At 45.1% G+C, this 20,415-nt stretch overlaps 1 protein-coding gene across 6 annotated transcripts in view; it reads right to left on the bottom strand.

The window, feature by feature from the left end:
• The window catches only part of prpsap2 (phosphoribosyl pyrophosphate synthetase-associated protein 2), a 57,906-nt gene extending 37,771 nt beyond the window's left edge, over positions 1-20,135 (bottom strand). For 4 of the 6 annotated variants that reach the window (XM_072481614.1, XM_072481616.1, XM_072481615.1 and 1 more), the window contains exons 1-3: positions 20,051-20,135; positions 19,365-19,505; positions 8,000-8,052 (exon numbers count right to left, since the gene is read on the bottom strand). In XM_072481614.1, the coding sequence (XP_072337715.1) occupies positions 8,000-8,052; positions 19,365-19,447 (136 nt within the window). In that variant the 5' untranslated portion in view covers positions 19,448-19,505; positions 20,051-20,135. Of the gene's footprint in view, positions 1-7,999; positions 8,053-19,364; positions 19,506-19,962; positions 19,983-20,050 lie in introns of those variants that run through there. The other 2 variants (XM_072481613.1, XM_072481617.1) reach the window with 2 other exon arrangements.
• Between the last annotated feature and the right edge of the window lie 280 nt (positions 20,136-20,415).

Raw genomic sequence — 20,415 nt, 5'->3', positions numbered from 1 at the left:
TATAGAAAAATCTCCGACATTCACACAAGCCATGTTCATAGCAAATGCCTTTTGCAGAACAAAATATGAGAGTACCTGCTTCGGCAATTCAGGCAGCTAGTTTCAGGCAACCATCACACTCTGGGTAAAATCAATTACTCAACTCCCTTCACCAAGTGTTCTGTCAATTACATTAAATCTATGGGGCGGAATTCTCCGTGCCCCGCGCCAAGCCGGAGAATCGGTGTAACCGTGCCGTGCCAACCCGACGCCGGCACGCGATTCTCCGAGGAGCGGAGAATCGGTGCCGTTTGCGCCGGCACGTTTGGCGTGGCGCCGGCCGCTGTTGGCGGCCGGGCCCCCGATTCTCCGGCCTTGTTGGGCCGAGGGGAAACGGCAGAGTCCCGCCGCCGCTGTCCACACCTGCTCGCAGCTGGCGGGAACTCTGCGCGCAAGGTCGGGGGGCAGCCTGTTGGTGGGGGCCTCCGATGGGGTCTGGCCCGCGATCGGGGCACACCAATTGGCGGGCCGGCATCTCCAGCCCCGGCCATGTTGCGTCGGGGCCGGCACGTTGAGGAAGTCCCTCACGCATGCGGGTTGGCGCGGCGCCACTGTGCATGTTGGCGCGGCACCCAGTTGGCGCCGGGAAGAGAGGCTGGTGCGGCATGAACCACTCCAGCACCGTGCTGGCCCCTTGCAGGGGCCAGAATTGGTAGTGCCCGCGCCCATTTCGCGCCGTCGTGAAACGCGCGGCGCGGACACTCGGCCTCCATTTCGGAGAATCCCACCCATTGGACTCTGGCCGTATTGGCCTCTTGGCCAAGGGAAATTGGTCCTGCTGATCCAGCCTATCTGGGCTTTTCTATCTCAATAAAATCTCCTCTCAGCCTCCTCTATTTAAGCCCGTCTAATCTTGCCTAATAACTAAAATTGTTCAGTCCTGGCAATAACCTCAAATCGCTTCTGTACCCGAATGCAATCACATCCTTCCTCTAATGGGGTGACCAGAACTGTATACCGTGCTCTAGTCTAGTGTTCTATACAGTTCCAACACAGCTTATTATATTCTATGCCTAAATATAGGAAATATCCCAAATGCTTTAACTCCCTTATCTGCCTGCTCGATACTTCGGAAGCTGCAGACATGCACTCCAAGGTGCCTATCACTACTTGGTCACTTCCTTTCCCTGTTAATTTACTAATGCAAGACCACAGATTTTCAGATTGAATTCCACTTGCCATGTTTCTGCCCACTTGACCAGTCCATTGTTATATCCTGCACTGCACAGCTTTCTTCTCATCACCTGGAAATTAAGTCTAATCCATGGAATATATCACAAAAAGCAAGGAACCCACCGAGCTCCGCAGAACCCCTTTGGAAACAGTCACAAAAACACCCAATCATAACCCTTTGCTTCCTGTCACTGAACCAATTTTGGATCCATCTTAATACCATGGGTTCTTATTTTATGGACCAGTCTGCCGTGCATCAAAATTCATGCATTCTATGTCGAGTGTGTTGTCCTCAATTACTTAAAAAAATTCAATCAAGTTGTCAAACATGACTTTCCTTTGACAAATCATGTTGACGGCTTGATTAATTTGTGTCTTTATAAAAGGCAATTTATACTGTTCCTCAGAAAGTATCCAATAATTTGCTCACCCCAGGAGGTTAGGCTTACCCAGACTACTCTTTTCTATTTTGTAAGAAATGGTACAATGCTAGCAATCCTCCAGTCCACCACGACCATACCAACAGTAGAAAGAATCGGGAATTTATGGTTGTAATTTTTTCCTCTTGCCCGGTTTCTATTAGCAAGAGATACATTTCATCTGGGCTGACAACGTATCCAATTTCAAAGAAGCCAATTCCTTAATACTTTCTCTCACTATCTATACTGTTCAATTGTTTCACACTTCTCCCTCAACTGCCAAGCCCACATTATCCCCGACTTCTGCGAAGACAGATGCAACGCTTTCATTCAGAACAATGCTCATGTCTTCCACCCCTACACACAAGTTGCCTTTCACATCACATTGGTCATCTCCCTGGTGATTTCCTTCATCCTACGCCTTTGCTTTCTGAATTTCCTTTTTAATTTCAACCCTGCACTTTCTATACTCTAGTTCCCTGCAGCATTGAGCCCTTGGTATTGAACATTATCCCTTTTTCGGCCTCATCGTGTTCTGATGTCATCCAAGGATCTTAATTTGAGAGTCTCATCCTTTTCTTTTATTGCGGCAACATATTTTTCTAAACATTCACTCTCTCTCCTGCTTCAAGTAGCTGTTTCCAACCACAATTGTAAAATTGGTCTTCCCCCCCCCCAATTGAAAGCTTTTATTTTGGGTTATCTTTGTCGTGTTCCATAATTACACCAAATCTAAATGATTATGATCATTACCGACAAAATTCTATTCCACTGACATCGCTACCACCTGCCCAGCTTCTTTTCTTAAAATTAGATCCGGAACAATCCCTTGTCTGGTTGACTTGAAAGGTTCTCCTGATGCATTTTAAGAATTGTGCCTTCTATACCTGGTTAATATTAACTGGCATAAAAACAGTTTGAGGCATTTGAAATACCCTATTGCTGCTCTATTCTTCAATTCTCAATAATTTGCCTACAATTTTGCCCAATCTACGTCAACGGTGTACTCCAACCCCTCTTTTCTTCCCAAATCCATATGGACTCATCCGATGATCCTTCAAACATATCATCCACCCTTCAGCTGTGATTGTTTCATTAACAAATATGGTGACTCCCCAATCCTTTTTTACCCCATCTATCCCATCCTGTCAGTAGGAATGTTGAGTTGTCATTCCTGTCACTCTTTAAAGCATGCTTCTAACAGCTACGATAACATACTTCAAAATCTACCTGTGCCCTTGGCTCATCTGTCCGATTCACAAGATTCCTTGTATTCAAGTGAATGCCGCTAATCACTGGACAACTCGTTTAATTTCTAGCTACTGTTTTCTCTTGCCTTCCAACTTGCATACTAATTTTCTACTTCTTCATCAATGTCATGTCTCTCGTTTCAGAATCTACACAAGTTCTAACCCATCCCCTATGAAGCTAGTTTAAACCCTCCCTACCAGCACTGACAAAATCCCCTGCAAAGGTATTGGTCACAGCCCTGTTGAATTGCAGCCCATCCAACTTGTAAAGATCTTATCTTCCCAGATGTCGTCCAAGTGCCCCAGGAATCAAAAGCCCTGTCTCCCTATCAGTTCGTTATCCATATATTCATCTACACTATCCTCCTTTTTCTGTATTCATTCGCATATGACAAAGTAATCCAGAGATTACTACCTTCAAGATCCTACTGTTAACATTTCCTTCCTAACACCCAACATCTGCCTGTAGGACCCACTTTATTTTTCTACGTAGGTCATTAGTACCGATATGAACCACCACAATCTCCAGCTATTCATTCTCCCCACTTTCAGTTGTTTGACCCTGACACCAGCGAGACAACCTATCATCCTGGAGTCATATGTGCAACTGCATAAAGGCATGTCTACTCTATCCATTAAATCCTCAGCATTACTGTTTTTTCCTAATCTTCTCCCACTAGTACAGCTGAGCCACTTGCAGTGCCATGGTCTTGGCTTCAGTCGTTCTTCCCAAAGGGAACCAACTATTCAGGGAACTCCTGCTCTACCTGCCAGTTGAGTTTTAAAAGTGACTTACAAACCTTGTAGTTGACACAGATATGGCTACACTAAATCCTGCATTTCGAAAAGTGGCAAATGTCAACTTACCGTTTCAAATCCCCAATGACAAAGAAGTACCAAGTGAAACTCAAGCACCACCAAAAATGGAGAGAAGAAAAACCTGGAGGGTAAATCATACCCAGCTTTTTCCTCTATTGCTTCTAGAAGGTAACTGCAGTGCAGCATTGAAAGTATCTGGCGAGCCAATCACTGCTCCACAGGGGCTGGTTTAGCTCACTGGGCTAAATCGCTGGCTTTTAAAGCAGACCAAGGCAGGCCAACAGCACGTTTCAATTCCCGTACCAGCCTCCCCGAACAGGCGCCGGAATGTGGCGACTAGGGGCTTTTCACAGTAACTTCATTGAAGCCTACTCGTGACAATAAGCGATTTTCATTTCATTTCATTCTGGCATCCAAATAATGGGATATGATTGTTACTTTAACAGGTTTGTGAGATTACTCATAATGGCCAGACTCCTATACTTTGGAATTAGATGTTATGAGAACAAGATGTTTCAATTTACAGTTTGAGTTAAGTTAATGCAAGTGGATCATGCAATCATTAATTAACACCAAATGTCAGCCAAGATTCTGCACAGACATGAGCTGTTCAAGAGGTTTTCATTCATTTACACCATCCACACTTATTTGTGGGCAGCTGCCTAAGAGGCACTAATCATTTGCTATTTCCACGGAGGTCAATTATCAAGGCACTGCTTTATAACAGCACCAGCTATTTCAGGCAGCAATGGAAGATCCTTACCATATCACGTACATAGATATTAACAAAACTCAGATTAATTATTCAAATGTAGTAAAATCTCCAAATGTACCAAATAATGTCTTGAAAGTTGGATCTGTACTGCGCTGTTATGATCTATGTGAGCAGCAGATGCCTCCGGGATCATTGGCTTTCTCGGTTGGCCACAGCTGTCCAATTAGATTTAGAATCATGAATCCTTTGTTTCTTATTTCCAGGAGAACAATTTCACTTAAACTAACAGCTGTTTCCAAAATGACTTCTCACAATATTATTAGATATTTTAAAATGTTGCTAGCAGAATTATCCAAGAATACAAAGTCTATTATAAGATCAGATCAGCCATGCTCTTTTTGAATGGTGGAACAGGCTCGAGGAACAGTATAGCCTACTCCTATATTTAAGGTTATAATGCTTTGATGTCTATCATAACTACTCATGCACATGACTGCTAGATGGCATTTTACCATCCTTTGCTAATAGCTGACAAATCACCTTAATATTAGCACTCCCACAATAAGCAATGGGGAATGTATATGGATGCGTGAATTGTACAAAAAAAGCAATTTCAGAATTGGATTCTTCAACCCCAAGCAAAAAGAAAAGTTCATACTATTTATTTACAAGCGAAGACGATACAATTCAGCAGAGAAATTTCCTTTAGGAGTGTACTTCCATTACTTAGCCAGTGGTGATAATTGAACAGCTGCAAAGAGACTACCAAAACAATCTGGTAAAGCTCAACTCCCCAAAAATGACAACTCATCCAGCCATTTACAACCATCAAAAACAATAACTTGGTGTGAAATCACATGGCTCAATATTAGCATATTATATTGCTGCTTCATGATTGATGGGATACCATCTTTGTCTCTATTTACCAACCAGAAGTCAGAAAATGCACCTTTTTTTAAAATTTAAGTGTACTCAATTATTTTTTTCCCAATTAAGGGGCAATGTAGCGTGGCCAATTTACCTACTCAACACAACATTTTGGGTTGTGGGGGTGAGGCCCACACAGACACGGGGAGAATGTGCAAACTCCACACGGACAGTGACCCGGGGTCTGGATCCAACCCGGGTCCTCAGCGTTGTGAAGCAGATGTGCTAACCACTGTCCCACCGTGCTGCTCCAGAAAATGAAAAGTTTCAGAGAGCTTTTCAGACAAGCGAATCTTAAACAAACAAAAACTATCACACCACACAAATAAGTAAGAAAGCAGCAGAGTAATTTGGTTGAGGAACTCTTTTGTGGGTACATTGAAGACAAATTATAGGGATGTAGTTGGAAGAGTTGTGTCTCTGGAAACCCCAGAATGTCAAAAAACAAAGCAAATTTAGTGTTATTTGTGAAGTATTACTAGCAGTTTGGTGCTGTGAACTGCTTCCTCCTAGAATATGGATCAAGGGTGCCCAAACATTTAAATCATGACTCCTGCATTAGTCAGATCATGACACGTCAATCCAATTACACAAATACTGGTTACAGAGCAACTGTTATAAACTTTCAGTAGGAAAATCAAGAGGTTTCAGGCCATGAGGAACCCGGGGAACAAATAAAATAGAAAATCATTTAAACTAAAGGAAAGGAAATGGAAGATCTAATTTACATAATGCCTCATTACATCCTCAGGCTAAAAGTGCTACTCATATTAATTACTTTTACAGGATATTCAATGTTGCTACACAAACACATGCAAAACCAGCCTGTGCAAACGCAAAATGAGCCTGTGCACAATGAGATTCCACAAAGTTAATGGAGTATTGGTCTTGTTTCAATAACTCATTCGTGATTTTTTTTTTTTTTAAAAACACATTTTTCAGTACAAATTGTTGCTATGGCTTCACCACTGGTCTTGGGGGGGTAAATTTATCTTTGAGCTCATGCAGGGTTATTCTGCTCTAGGGGCCCCAAGTATTTATGTTAACCACTTCAACAAAATGTGTGCTTATGACAAATAACCTGCCATCTTAATTCCTTCCCAATTAAAATCCTACATACAAATTTGATCTGTCCCAAAAATAAAACCTGTTGACACATCAGCCACAAGGTCTTTGTAACACATGCATGCACACTGGTTACACAACCACTCTGGCAACAGGCTCATCAGTCGGTCACTGTCCTCCCTTTCAATCACAAAAATGGGATGTGAAGGTGATGAAGAGAGGAGCTTAACCACAAATCAAACATCAGCATACCCGTGGCCGCCTGCGCAGCTTTTAATTTAAAAACCGTCCTCGGAGAAAGCTTGCTGCTACAAATCACACTGAACTTTAAAGGTTGGAGTCTTGTATATTCCTATGTTCCGAACCATGACACTTGTCCAGTAGTACAGGCAATACAGATAAACATTAGCTTTGCTTTACATGTTCCTGAAAATATGCAGTTGTACAACATAGACACTAATAAATGTTCGACCTGGAACCCATGTACAGACTATTGTAGGTCTAATTGCAGGAACAACCACAGTAATTGCAGTGAGGTTTCTGAAGTTAATCCTTTTAAGTAAGTAGAATGTCAGATACAGACTTACTGTAGATGTTGTTAACGGTTAAATTTGGCCCTGTGGTTTTTTTAAAAAATAGCTCAAGAGAAAACTTTTTCTCAGTCTGCGAATGAGATTCAAAATCAGCTTGAGAGGCAAGAGAACCTAGATAACTGAAAACGATCTTGCCCAAACCCTCTGACAGTGAGGCTGGGGGAAATGTCAAAGGGACCTCAAAGCTTCTGTTGAGTCACTCCTGCTAGCCCAGTCTGAAGAAGTATCAGCAGATGTCTGGGAGCAGTACAGTCATTGCGTACTGGTGGAATTTTTATTAAAGCCTATAATAAAACAAAACAGTTAAAATCCAAAGTAGGAAGGATATTCCTGTCATTCCAACAGAACAGTAATTTCCAATATGTACAAATTAAAGGAACAATGCAGATATACTCTGCTACAGGCCTGTAGTTTTATCTAGTTTCACCAGGCAGTACACGGACAAATTAGATAGGGTCATTACTGTATATATCCAAGTACATTACTGTATATATCCAAGTAATAGATCAGCAAGACCATTGTAATGGAATGATTTACTATATTCTGGCCAATTTTCTCTCCCCTTCCTTCTGAAAGCATTAGCCTATCCAGTCATTTGGTATCTTCTAGTATTTCAGCAAAATGGTTGTTCGTTTTCAAATCAAAAATATCTTAAATGGAATGCATAATAAAACATCTGCTCCTTTGACACTTTCTATCAAATGCTTCAAGCTGTGCCAATATTTTGTAGTATGTCTGCTTTGAAAAGTTCTCATTATTTCATCAGTGTTGACCTTACAGAATTCAATTAATCCTTCAAAGTATGCATCTGTCACACTGACTGAGCAATTTCACCTCTTGCATAACCCCAGTGTCAGATCTTATTTTTAAAGAGACAAAAACTATACATGCGCAAGAGCCATTCCTCGTGAAGTAATGCTCACGCTACAGCTAAGCCTTAATGCATCAAAATTCCCAAAAGGCTTTTTGCGACTATAATATGTTACATTGTGCACTTACCTCTGTTAGCTTCTTGGTAGACTTGAACTTTACCCGGTTCTACGCCAAGTCGCCTAAAATTGAAGATGAGGAATAACCCTCAAAAAAATCGTTCCTCAAAAACCACATTGCTGATTTTTACACAAAATTAGGGTAAAGGCACAAGAAATGTCTTCAATAGGGAACTGAAGATATTGAGACAAAAAAAAATATGGGGTAACATAGTTTTCGGAGGGGGGGGGGGGGGGGGAATAGCAGGGAAGTACTAAAATCTTCCCATCAAATCTGCACCAAGTATTGATTATTACCTATAACCATTATATAGAATTACATCGACACCAACAGGCAATCATATTTTTCTCTTGAACACAGAAACCTAAAAAAATCATATTTAATCAATGGCTCAGCAGGTGAGTGGCCCAACATAATGAGCCACATGAGCCCAGCACTGCTTGTTGGTCTGTACTGCAATGCTTTGTTTTAGTGGTGATAACTTGGGTGGGCACTACAAATAGGCTTGATGTTCCAAGAATTGGGCTGGGGGAGGGGGAAAAGAGTGTAAAAGCTTTGACGGCTTCCCGACAACTTGTCACTGACCTCCATTAATGGAAACGGCGAATGCTGCTTTGCGGGGTAAATTACATGTCTAACTTACCTGTAATGGCACACTATGGTCGAATAGCCCACTCCCATTTGAAAACCTGACTATTTAGCTGAAGTAATGGGAGAGTGTCTGCACTGGTGGAACACCTTAATAGGTATTACCATGTTCAGTACAGGAGGAAAGAAAGCTGGAAATGGGGAAAGCCGGAGGTAAAAGGTGCATTTCTATAATACCCCCAAAGCAATAAAGTCATACTGATCAAAACATTTTATCATATTTTTTTTTTTATATATTAAGGGTGGCGTGGAAAGATGAGCCTTATGCTGAATGACTCTAGATGAATAATCTGAATAACTGTGGCAAAAAAGAAAATCAACAGCAAAAATTTACTATCCAGGAAGCCTATTGGGAACTGTTTGCCTGGGCAGGATTTGACGATTCATTCTATAAACAGAAACAATTGACTCACGACACATCATAACAGTTCTGTATCCAGAAGAAGATTTTAAGTGCTTCACAAATCTGGAGATCAATGCCCTTCTGCCCCTCTGAGACAAATCGGACCATTTAAAAGTCCCACCTTCTATGTAAAACGAGCATAAACTGTTTTTTTAAATGCTAAATCTTTTAAACTACTGTAGCATTTATTTCATGCACTTCAGCAGTGATAACTTGCTGAGGCTGGAAGGGCCCTTCCTGTTGATTCCCTAATTTCCTATTTCTTTTACTTTGTCGTTATAACTGAGCATTCGGAAAGCGGGGACAGGATCAGTCCAAGTCAGCATGGATTCACTGAAGGGAAATCATGCTTGACAAATCATCTGGAATTTTTTTGAGAATGTGACCAGTAGAGTGGGCAAGGGTGAACCAGTGAATGTTGTGTATCTCGACTTTCAACATGCTTTCGAGTAGTGAGCAAAATCAAAGCTCATGGTATTGGGGGTAATGTATTGATGTGGATAGAGAACTGGTTGGCAGACAGGAAGCAGAGAGTGTGAATAAACAGGTCATTTTCAGAGTGGCAGGCAGTGGCTAGTGGGGTACCACAGGGTTCAGTGCAAGGACTCCAGCTATTCACACTACACATTAATGATTTGGACAAAGGAATCGCATGCAATATCTCCAAATTTGCAGACGACACTAAGCTTGGTGGCAGTGTGTGCTGTGAGGATGATGCAAAGAGGCTGCAGGATGACTTGGACAGGCTGGCTGAGTGGGCAAATATAATGTGTGAGTGAATGTGAGGTTACCCACTTTGCTGGCAAAAACAGGAAGGCAGATTATCTGAAGGGTAAGAAGTCTTACAACACCAGGTTAAAGTCCAACAGGTTTGTTTCAAACACTAGCTTTCGGAGCACTGCTCCTTCCTCAGGTGAATGAAGAGGTATGTTCCAGAAACATAGATATAGACAAATTCAAAGATGCAGGACAATGCTTAGAATGTGAGCATTTGCAGGTAAGGAAGAAGCAGTGCTCCGAAAGCTAGTGTTTGAAACAAACCTGTTGGACTTTAACCTGGTGTTGTAAGACTTCTTACTGTGCTCACCCCAGTCCAACGCCGGCATCGCCACATCATATCTGAATGATGGCAGTTTAGCAAAAGGGGAAATGGAACGAGACCCGGGTGTCGCTGAAAGTTGGCATGCAGGTACAGCAGGTGGTGAGGAAAACTAATGGCATGCTGTCCTTCATAGCAAGAGGATTTGAGTATAGGAATAAGGATGTCGAACTTCCGGGTGCGGCGATGACCAGCTGAGTCGCACGTTTCGGCAGCTCCCTGTGAAACGGACTTTTGGGCTCTTGATAGGAGCCCCAACGGCAATTTTGACGGCTAAAAACACTGTGCGGTAAACCAGAAGGGAATCCCCCCTGGATACGGATGGAAAAAGGAGGAGAAAGTGGCCAGATTGCAGTGGATCCTTTAGAACAGCGGCAAGGAAGGCAAGCAAAAACCAAGATGGCGTCAGAAGGTGGCAGTTTAACATGGGGCCCTGAACAACAAGAGTTCTTGAAATGCTGTGTGGAAGAGCTCAAAAAGGAAATGAAGAAAGAGCTGTTGGCCCAGATACTACAGGCGATCGAAGGGCTAAAAGAGGAACAAAAGACCCAGGAGCGGGAGCTTCGGGTCGTGAAGGCAAAGGCAGCCGAGAATGAGGACGACATACAGGGCCTGGTGGTGAAGACGGAGACGCAGGAGGCACATCAGAAACGATGTGTGGAAAGGTTGGAGGCACTGGAAAACAACGCAAGGAGGAACAACCTGAGGATTCTTGGTCTTCCTGAAGGTGTGGAGGGAGCGGACGTCGGGGCATATGTGAGCACGATGTTGCACTCGTTAATGGGAGCGGAGGCCCCGGCGGGTCCATTGGAGGTGGAGGGAGCATACCGAGTGATGGCGCGAGGACCGAGAGCAGGAGAAATTCCCAGAGCCATAGTGGTGAGATTCCTCCGTTTTAAGGATAGAGAAATGGTCCTTAGATGGGCGAAGAAAACTCGGAGCAGTAAATGGGAGAACGCGGTGATCCGCGTTTATCAAGACTGGAGTGCGGAGGTGGCGAGAAGGAGGGCGAGCTTTAATCGGGCCAAGGCGGTGCTTCATAAAAAGAAGATAAAATTTGGAATGCTGCAACCGGCAAGACTGTGGGTCACATATCGAGGGAGGCACCACTACTTTGAGACGGCGGATGAAGCGTGGACTTTTATTGTGGAAGAAAAACTGGAATGAGCGGGTTATTAAAAAGAACGTTCGAACAAAGTGGTGGGGCGAATGTGGGGGGCAAAGAGGGGTTTTATGTACTAATCCTGCGATGTGGTAACTTTTCTCTCTCCCACAGGTGGTGATGGGGGGAGGAGGGGAGGTGGAGGAGATGGGGCGTTGGCCATTGGGGGCGGGGCCAAGGGAGAAGCGCGGGCTTGGTTCCCGCGCTATGATACTCATGGCGGGAATAGAGAAGCAGGAAGGAGGGGGCGTCGCACGGTGCGAGCCGAGGTCAGCCAGAGTTTGCTGACTTCTGGGAGCAACATGGGGGGAGTAATTACGCTAGCGGGGGATCTAGCGGGGGGAGTGGGAGGGGGGAATTACTGGGTTGCTGCTGCTGGGGAGAGGGGGGAGCTGGTATGGGAGAGGATGGGCGGGGGGGCACCGCCTGGGGGAGATACAGCTGCGTGGGAACCGGGTGAGGAGCTGGAAAAAGGTGATGGCTAATCGACAAGGGGGGGGGGGGGGGGGGGGGTGGGGGTAGGAAGCCCCCCAACTCGGCTGATCACATGGAACGTGAGAGGGCTGAACGGGCCGATAAAGAGGGCACGGGTACTCGCACACCTTAAGAAACTTAAGGCAGATGTGGTTATGTTACAGGAAACGCACCTGAAACTGATAGACCAGGTTAGGCTACGCAAAGGATGGGTGGGGCAGGTGTTCCATTCGGGGCTAGATGCGAAAAACAGGGGGGGTGGCTATATTAGTGGGGAAGCGGGTAATGTTCGAGGCAAAGACTATAGTGGCGGATAACGGGGGCAGATATGTGATGGTGAGTGGCAAACTACAGGGGGAGACGGTGGTTTTGGTAAACGTATATGCCCCGAACTGGGATGATGCCAATTTTATGAGGCGGATGCTAGGACGCATTCCGGACCTAGAGATGGGAAAGCTGATAATGGGGGGAGATTTTAATACGGTGTTGGAACCAGGGCTGGATAGGTCGAAGTCCAGGACTGGAAGGAGGCCGGCAGCAGCCAAGGTACTTAAAGATTTTATGGAGCAGATGGGAGGTGTAGACCCGTGGAGATTTAGCAGACCTAGGAGTAAGGAGTTCTCGTTTTTCTCCTATGTCCATAAAGTCTACTCGCGAATAGACTTTTGTGTGCTGGGTAGGGCATTGATCCTGAAGGTGAGGGGAACGGAGTATACGGCTATAGCCATTTTGGATCACGCTCCACACTGGGTGGACTTGGAGATAGGGGAGGAAACAGGAGGGCGCCCACCCTGGAGAATGGACATGGGACTAATGGCAGATGAGGGTGTGTGTCTAAGGGTGAGGGGGTGCATTGAAAAGTACTTGGAACTCAATGATAATGGGGAGGTCCAGGTGGGAGTGGTCTGGGAGGCGTTGAAGGCAGTGGTTAGAGGGGAGCGGATATCAATAAGGGCACATAAAAGGGAAGCAGGAGAGTAAGGAACGGGAGCGGTTGCTGCAAGAACTTTTGAGGGTGGACAGACAATATGCGGAAGCACCGGAGGAGGGACTGTACAGGGAAAGGCAAAGGCTACATGTAGAATTTGACTTGCTGACTACAGGCACTGCAGAGGCACAATGGAGGAAGGCACAGGGTGTACAGTACGAATATGGGGAGAAGGCGAGCAGGTTGCTGGCACACCAATTGAGGAAAAGGGGAGCAGCGAGGGAAATAGGGGGAGTGAGGGATGAGGAAGGAGAGATGGAGCGGGGAGCGGAGAGAGTGAATGGAGTGTTCAAGACATTTTATAAAAAATTATATGAAGCTCAACCCCCGGATGGGAGGGAGAGAATGATGGGCTTCTTGGATCGGCTGGAATTTCCCAAGGTGGAAGAGCAGGAAAGGGTGGGACTGGGAGCACAGATCGAGGTAGAAGAAGTGGTGAAAGGAATTAGGAGCATGCAGGCGGGAAAGGCCCCTGGACCGGATGGATTCCCAGTCGAATTCTATAGAAAATATGTGGACTTGCTCGCCCCGGTACTGATGAGGACCTTTAATGAGGCAAAGGAAAGGGGACAACTGCCCCCGACTATGTCTGAAGCAACGATATCGCTTCTCTTAAAGAAGGAAAAGGACCCGCTACAATGCGGGTCCTCTCGACCTATTTCCCTCCTAAATGTAGATGCCAAGGTCCTGGCCAAGGTAATGGCAATGAGAATAGAGGAATGTGTCCCGGGGGTGGTCCACGAGGACCAAACTGGGTTTGTGAAGGGGAGACAGCTGAACACGAATATACGGAGGTTGTTAGGGGTAATGATGATGGCCCCACCAGAGGGAGAAACGGAGATAGTAGTGGCGATGGATGCCGAGAAAGCATTTGATAGAGTGGAGTGGGATTATTTGTGGGAGGTGTTGAGGAGATTTGGTTTTGGAGAGGGGTATGTTAGATGGGTGCAGCTGTTGTATAGGGCCCCAGTGGCGAGCGTGGTCACGAATGGACGGGGATCTGCATATTTTCGGCTCCATAGAGGGACAAGGCAGGGATGCCCTCGGTCCCCATTATTGTTTGCACTGGCGATTGAGCCCCTGGCGATAGCATTGAGGGGTTCCAAGAAGTGGAGGGGAGTCCTTAGGGGAGGAGAAGAACACCGGGTATCTTTGTATGCGGACGATTTGCTACTATACGTGGCGGACCCGGCGGACGGGATGCCAGAAATAATGCGGATACTTGGGGAGTTTGGGGATTTTTCAGGGTATAAATTGAACATGGGGAAAAGTGAGTTGTTTGTGGTGCATCCAGGGGAGCAGAGTAGAGAAATAGAGGACCTACCGTTGAGGAAGGTAACAAGGGACTTTCGTTACTTGGGGATCCAGATAGCTAAGAATTGGGGCACATTGCATAGGTTAAATTTAACGCGGTTGGTGGAACAGATGGAGGACGACTTCAAGAGATGGGATATGGTATCCCTGTCACTGGCAGGGAGGGTGCAGGCGGTTAAGATGGTGGTCCTCCCGAGATTCCTCTTTGTGTTTCAGTGCCTCCCGGTGGTGATCACGAAGGCTTTTTTAAAAAGGATTGAAAAGAGCATCATGGGTTTTGTGTGGGCCGGGAAGACCCCGAGAGTGAGGAAGGGATTCTTACAGCGTAGCAGGGATAGGGGGGGGCTGGCACTACCGAGCCTAAGTGAGTATTATTGGGCCGCTAATATTTCAATGGTGAGTAAGTGGATGGGAGAGGAGGAGGGAGCGGCGTGGAAGAGATTAGAGAGGGCGTCCTGTAGGGGGACTAGCCTACAGGCTATGGTGACAGCCCCATTGCCGTTCTCACCGAGGAACTACACCACAAGCCCGGTGGTGGTGGCTACACTGAAGATTTGGGGACAGTGGAGACGGCATAGGGGAAAGACTGGAGCCTTGGGGGGGGTCCCAGATAAGAAACAATCATAGGTTTGCCCCGGGGGGAATGGATGGGGGATATGGAATGTGGCAAAGAGCAGGAATAACGCAACTGAAAGATCTGTTTGTGGATGGGAAGTTCGCGAGTCTGGGAGCGCTGACCGAGAAATATGGGTTGCCCCAAGGGAATGCATTCAGGTATATGCAACTGAGGGCTTTTGCGAGGCAACAGGTGAGGGAATTCCCGCAGCTCCCGACACAAGAGGTGCAGGACAGAGTGATCTCAAAGACATGGGTGGGGGATGGTAAGGTGTCAAATATATATAGGGAAATGAGGGACGAAGGGGAGACTATGGTAGATGAACTAAAAGGGAAATGGGAAGAAGAGCTGGGGGAGGAGATCGAGGAGGGGCTGTGGGCAGATGCCCTAAGCAGGGTAAACTCATCGTCCTCGTGTGCCAGGCTAAGCCTGATTCAGTTTAAGGTATTACAAAGGGCACATATGACTGGAGCACGGCTCAGTAAATTTTTTGGGGTGGAGGATAGGTGTGCGAGGTGCTCGAGAAGCCCAGCGAATCATACCCAGATGTTTTGGTCATGCCCGGCACTACAGGGGTTTTGGATGGGGGTGACAAAGGTACTTTCAAAAGTAGTAGGAGTCCGGGTCGAACCAAGCTGGGGGTTGGCTATATTTGGGGTTGCACAAGAGCCGGGAGTGCAGGAGGCGAGAGAGGCCGATGTTTTGGCCTTTGCGTCCCTAGTAGCCTGGCGCAGGATATTGCTAATGTGGAAAGAAGCCAAGCCCCCGGGGGTGGAGACCTGGATAAATGACATGGCGGGGTTTATAAAGCTAGAGCGGATTAAGTTCGTCCTAAGGGGGTCCACTCAAGGGTTCACCAGGCGGTGGCAACCGTTCGTCGAATACCTCGCAGAAAGATAGACGGAATGGGAAAAAGAAGGCAGCAGCAGCCCAGGATGGGGGGGGGGGGGGGAGAGAAAGAGGAACAACCAGAAGGACTCTCAGGGTTGTTAATATATACTGTATAGTATGTATAGGTCGTTGCTACAGATAATTATATATTGGACTGTTAAATTATATTTTTGGAGAGTGTTACTTGTGACAAGGCAGTTGCCAATTAGGGCTAGTTTTCATTTTTGTTATTTATTATTTATTCATTTTTTGTTTATAAAATAGGTCATTGTTATTTGTGTTGTTATAATATTGTGTAAAGGATGCACAATGTACTGTGTTGGTTGACCAAAAATTTTCAATAAAATATTTAATTAAAAAAAAGAAAAAAAAAAGGAATAAGGATGTCTTGCTGCAGTTATACAGGGTCTTAGTGAGGCCACACCTTGAGTATTGTGTGCAGTTTTGGTCTCCTAGTTTGAGGAATGACATTCTCGCTATTAAGGGTGTCCAGTGAAGGTTCACCAGACTAATTCCCGGGATGGCAGGATGGACATATGAAGAAAGCCTGGATCGGCTGGGCTTGTTCTCACAGTTTAGAAGAATGCAAGGGAGTCTCACAGAAACATATTAAATCCTGATGGGACTGGACAGGCTAGATACAGGATGAATGTTCCCAATGTTGGGGATGTCCAGAACTAGGGGTTACAGTCTAAGAATAAGGGGTAAGCCATTCAGGGCTGAGATTAGGAAGAACCTCTTCTCTCAAAGTTATGAACTTGCAGAATTCTCTACCACAGAAAGCTGTTGGGGCTAGTTCATTGGATACATTCAAGAGGGAGCTGGACGTGGCCCTTGCAGCTAAAGGGATCAAGGGGTAAGGAGAGAAAGCGGGAGTGGGATACTGAATTTGTGTGATCAGCCATGCTCATATTGAATGGTGGTGCAGGCTCGAAAGGCCGAGTGGCCAACTCCTGTACCTATTTTCTATTATTGTTTTGGTACATGGATCTTTAATGGAGACATACCTTTAAGTCAAGCTGGGGAAGTGAGAAACTCTATAAAGTTGAAAAATAGAACACTGTAGAACAGAAGAACTCAGACTATATGGCACCCAAGAAATTGGAGGGATTCAGTTTGATTGGTTGGCTGATGACCAATGGATGGCCAGGGATCATATTCTGCCCGGCAACCGACAGCGATTGGGTCCTACCAGGTGAGGCTTTTTCAGAGAACCCAGCAGAAAAGCTCCTAGACGTTGAGAGGAGAGGCTGTGTGTTGCTCTCTCTCTCTCAAATGTTTCCGGACCTCTGCTTCGGAGTCTGCAGAGAAGTCTCACGATCCTGATGAGTTTACAGTGAAAATCTTTACAAGACTGAAAGCAAATACATCATCCAAATGCAGGCCTAGATTGAAGAAAAATCAAACTGGAAGACATCCATCTGAAGCAGAGACCTTTATCCTTTTACTTTTAGTATTATTCTTACATCCCTTATTATACACGAGGGTGGGGTGAGTTCAAGAAGGGGAGGGGGTTAGAAATTAAATAATTAACCAATTATATTTGTTGCCTATTTTATTATAGTTATTAATAAAAGTTAATAAAAGTTTAAATTTACAAACTCGGCGGCTGTAGTTATTGGACAGCAAGTCTTTGGGTATTTTTCCAATTTAGAGTTAATTTCAACTGTGTTGCGACTCTGGGTCAAATGGGACTGGAATTGACCGCTCACTATCCCAGGGTGTCGTAACAATGTACATGTACTAATGCAAATCAAGGAGATGTCAGCAGCTGGATAAAAACATTTTTGAGAAACCACCAAGAAATTAAAAGGTACATTCATAAGTTTAAAAAAAAACATTGTCTGGAATTAACTTCTGGCTCAGAATCACGTTAAAAACCACCAAAGAGAGATGGATTGACCACTGCATTTAAATAGTGGGTGGAGATAAAAGTCCCTCCAAAATTTTTTAAAAAGGCACTTATCAATAGAAGCAATGTACATGACATATTGACACAAATTCATTAACGGCTTTTAGCGTTATTATGCAACATAGTCAAAAGACTCAAATTTCCATTGGACACGTTGTCAGTGTTAGCTGAAAGAGGCTTATCCAATCTAATACCACCTCCCAGCACTTGGTCTGTAGCCCTGTAGTGTTTCTACCTCTACCATCTTTCAGACAGTCAGTTCCAGATCCTACCATCCTCAGTCAAACTATTTCTGCTCAACTTCCCTCTAATCCTTTTACCAATAACTTTAAAACTATGCCTCCTGGCTATTGACCTTAAAGATTGGAAACTTTCCCAGCAAAACCATAATTTCAATTTTTAAAAGAAGTTTCATCCATGAAGCTCAAACTTTTATAGCCCTGTACAGCGGCTCCCCTCCCTCGCTTTTCAAAATATTGCAAGACGCCCTTTTCTGAAAACGCAGTCTCATGGCTACATGATTATTGACTGCCCTCTGTTAATCTTCAATTAATTAATAGCTTGCGTACTCTAAGGAGGGTAGATCGGACTTAGCTAATGAACCATTCCCCCATGGAGAAAAGGAGCCGAGTCTTTATGCATTGGGGCCATTATACAGGTGTTTTCACATGGCATCTGCACACACCCACTTACCAAGCAGGTTCACTGGATAGTGAAACAGAGCAGGAAATGCTGCCTACTTTATTAAGTCTGCCAAAATCGAGGGTATGGGTCCCCAAGCACCCCTATTAGAAACTCTTACTGCTGAGGGTCTGGTAACATGGCAGATTCCCAATCTTTACCATTCTATAGCACAGTGGATGGGACAATTGTTCATCGAGTCAGTTGGTAATGGTGCTACACAGAAGAGAAGTACTGGGAAAATGTTAAAAATCAATGCAAAGTTCTCCTGTTACTCCAAATTACTCTCCACAAAAAGACTGCATTACTCAAAAGGGAAACTCAAAAGAAAACCTAGTTTCTCTTACCCAATACCTGAATATTAAATGAAAATGTGTACTTTGCTCTATTGCTATACAACATCTTGCAACCGCAAAAGGCTGAACTTACTAATATGGAATCAAGGGTAAAAATCAACCCTCAATGAAACAAAAAGACACAAATGATAAAAAAGTTGAAATAATTCAATACTTTAGCACTGTTCATTTAGCAAAATATATGAAAATCGAAACAGTACATGGATTGAAGATCCGAACATCAGGAAAACCTTTGTGCCCAAGCAGCACTTTCATGTATTTTGGTTTAAGTAAAACTCTGCAGGCTAATTTATAGTTTATAGAATTTATACTAACCCCGTAAAAATACTGGAGATTTGCAGGAGAGATTTTAACAAAACTATAAAATTTATGCCAATAGGTTAACAAATGCTATAATTGTGGGTGATTTGCAGTTTTAGTACTTTTATCAAACATGGAATGTCAAAAGTGTTGGGCAGTCTCAGGAAGGAAACTATTTTTAATCACCTAATGAGCTGTATTAAACTAGCTGTCTCAAAGCTAAACCCACAAATAGAAAAAAATACGCAACCGGGTGTATAGCTATCAAAACATAAGCTAACATTTTCATACGTATTGAAGAAAAAAAAACTCCGCAATTAGTGATGTCTGCCCACATCACCATGCTTTAAAAAAAGTAAACTGTAAAATACCAAATCTCCTGCTGATTACATGGCACACTCTTTTGGCATGGGTTGGTTGCCCTTAAAAATCACAGATTATTCACAAGAATAAGAATCAGGGTGGGTAAACTGCACCCCTCAATCTGATGTTGCAATGGCTTTGTAAGAAAAAAAAGTCTGTTTACTTACTCTGAAATCTTCTTAGCCAATTCTGTGTAGGCTAGACACGAGTTGGCAGAGAACAGTGCCAGGTCTCCTTTGGTTACATTCATGGCCGATAGGTCCTGTTAAGTTTCCTCACAGGATATTGTTAACCCAATGCCAATTCACCTGCAATATCAAAAAGAGGGAAACATGTATTATATATTTATACACATATTGCACAGTGGGCACCTTTATAATAAAATCACCTGTGAGCTTCAAGAGCAGTAACTACACCTGGGAGGTTGAAACATTTAAGTCTTTGCAAATGTAAAATTCACTTTAATGTTTTTAAAAGAAATTGAAAATAAGACGTGCAGCTGTAGCGGCTGCATCCTCCCAGCTCAGCAGCACACTCTGAACACTTGCAAAGCCACACTGCTGCAGTTCCTGTCACATGTGGCCTGCTTGGAAAGAACCCCTTCACCATGTGATTCGGATCAGCGCCCATTTTAAGGCACCCCGAATATTGGGCGAGGCCCAATAGACCGACATCAACAACCCTCACCATCCCCACCGGCCGGACGCACGCTGCCCACCCCGAGCCTCCCGGTTTACCGATGATCGATTAAACGCGCGTCCCTACCCACTCAGCGGTCTTCTACCTACTGGGCGGGTTGGCCACTGTGGCCGTAATGAGGACCAAGGGGGCCTCCTGAGAAACCGCTTCTCACCTGCCGCCACCGCCAGCTGCCTCGAAGCTGCTGCCGTGCGCTACCCTCCACTCAGCCAGCACGCGCCGCCCCTGGCAACTCGCCCCACCCCCTGGCAACCGAAGCCCCAGCCCCTGACAACTCGCCCCACCCCCTGGCAATCGAGGCCCTGCCCTGACAACTCGCCTCGCCCCCGAGCATCCGAGGCCCCGCCCCCTGACCATTCGCGAGTCACCCCGACCGACTTAGACCCCGTCCCTGACAACAGCCCCTCCATCTGACAACCCAGGCCCTGCCCCTGACAACTCAGGCCCGCCCTCTCGCAACCCAGACCTCGCCCCTGACAACAGCCACTCCATCTGACAACCCAGGCCCTGCCCCTGACA

This window comes from Scyliorhinus torazame, chromosome 17 (genome assembly GCF_047496885.1).
Source record: "Scyliorhinus torazame isolate Kashiwa2021f chromosome 17, sScyTor2.1, whole genome shotgun sequence".
Taxonomy (NCBI): Eukaryota; Metazoa; Chordata; class Chondrichthyes; order Carcharhiniformes; family Scyliorhinidae; genus Scyliorhinus; species Scyliorhinus torazame.
Note: the sequence above shows the minus strand (reverse complement) of the source record. Positions and strands in the feature narration are given on the sequence as shown.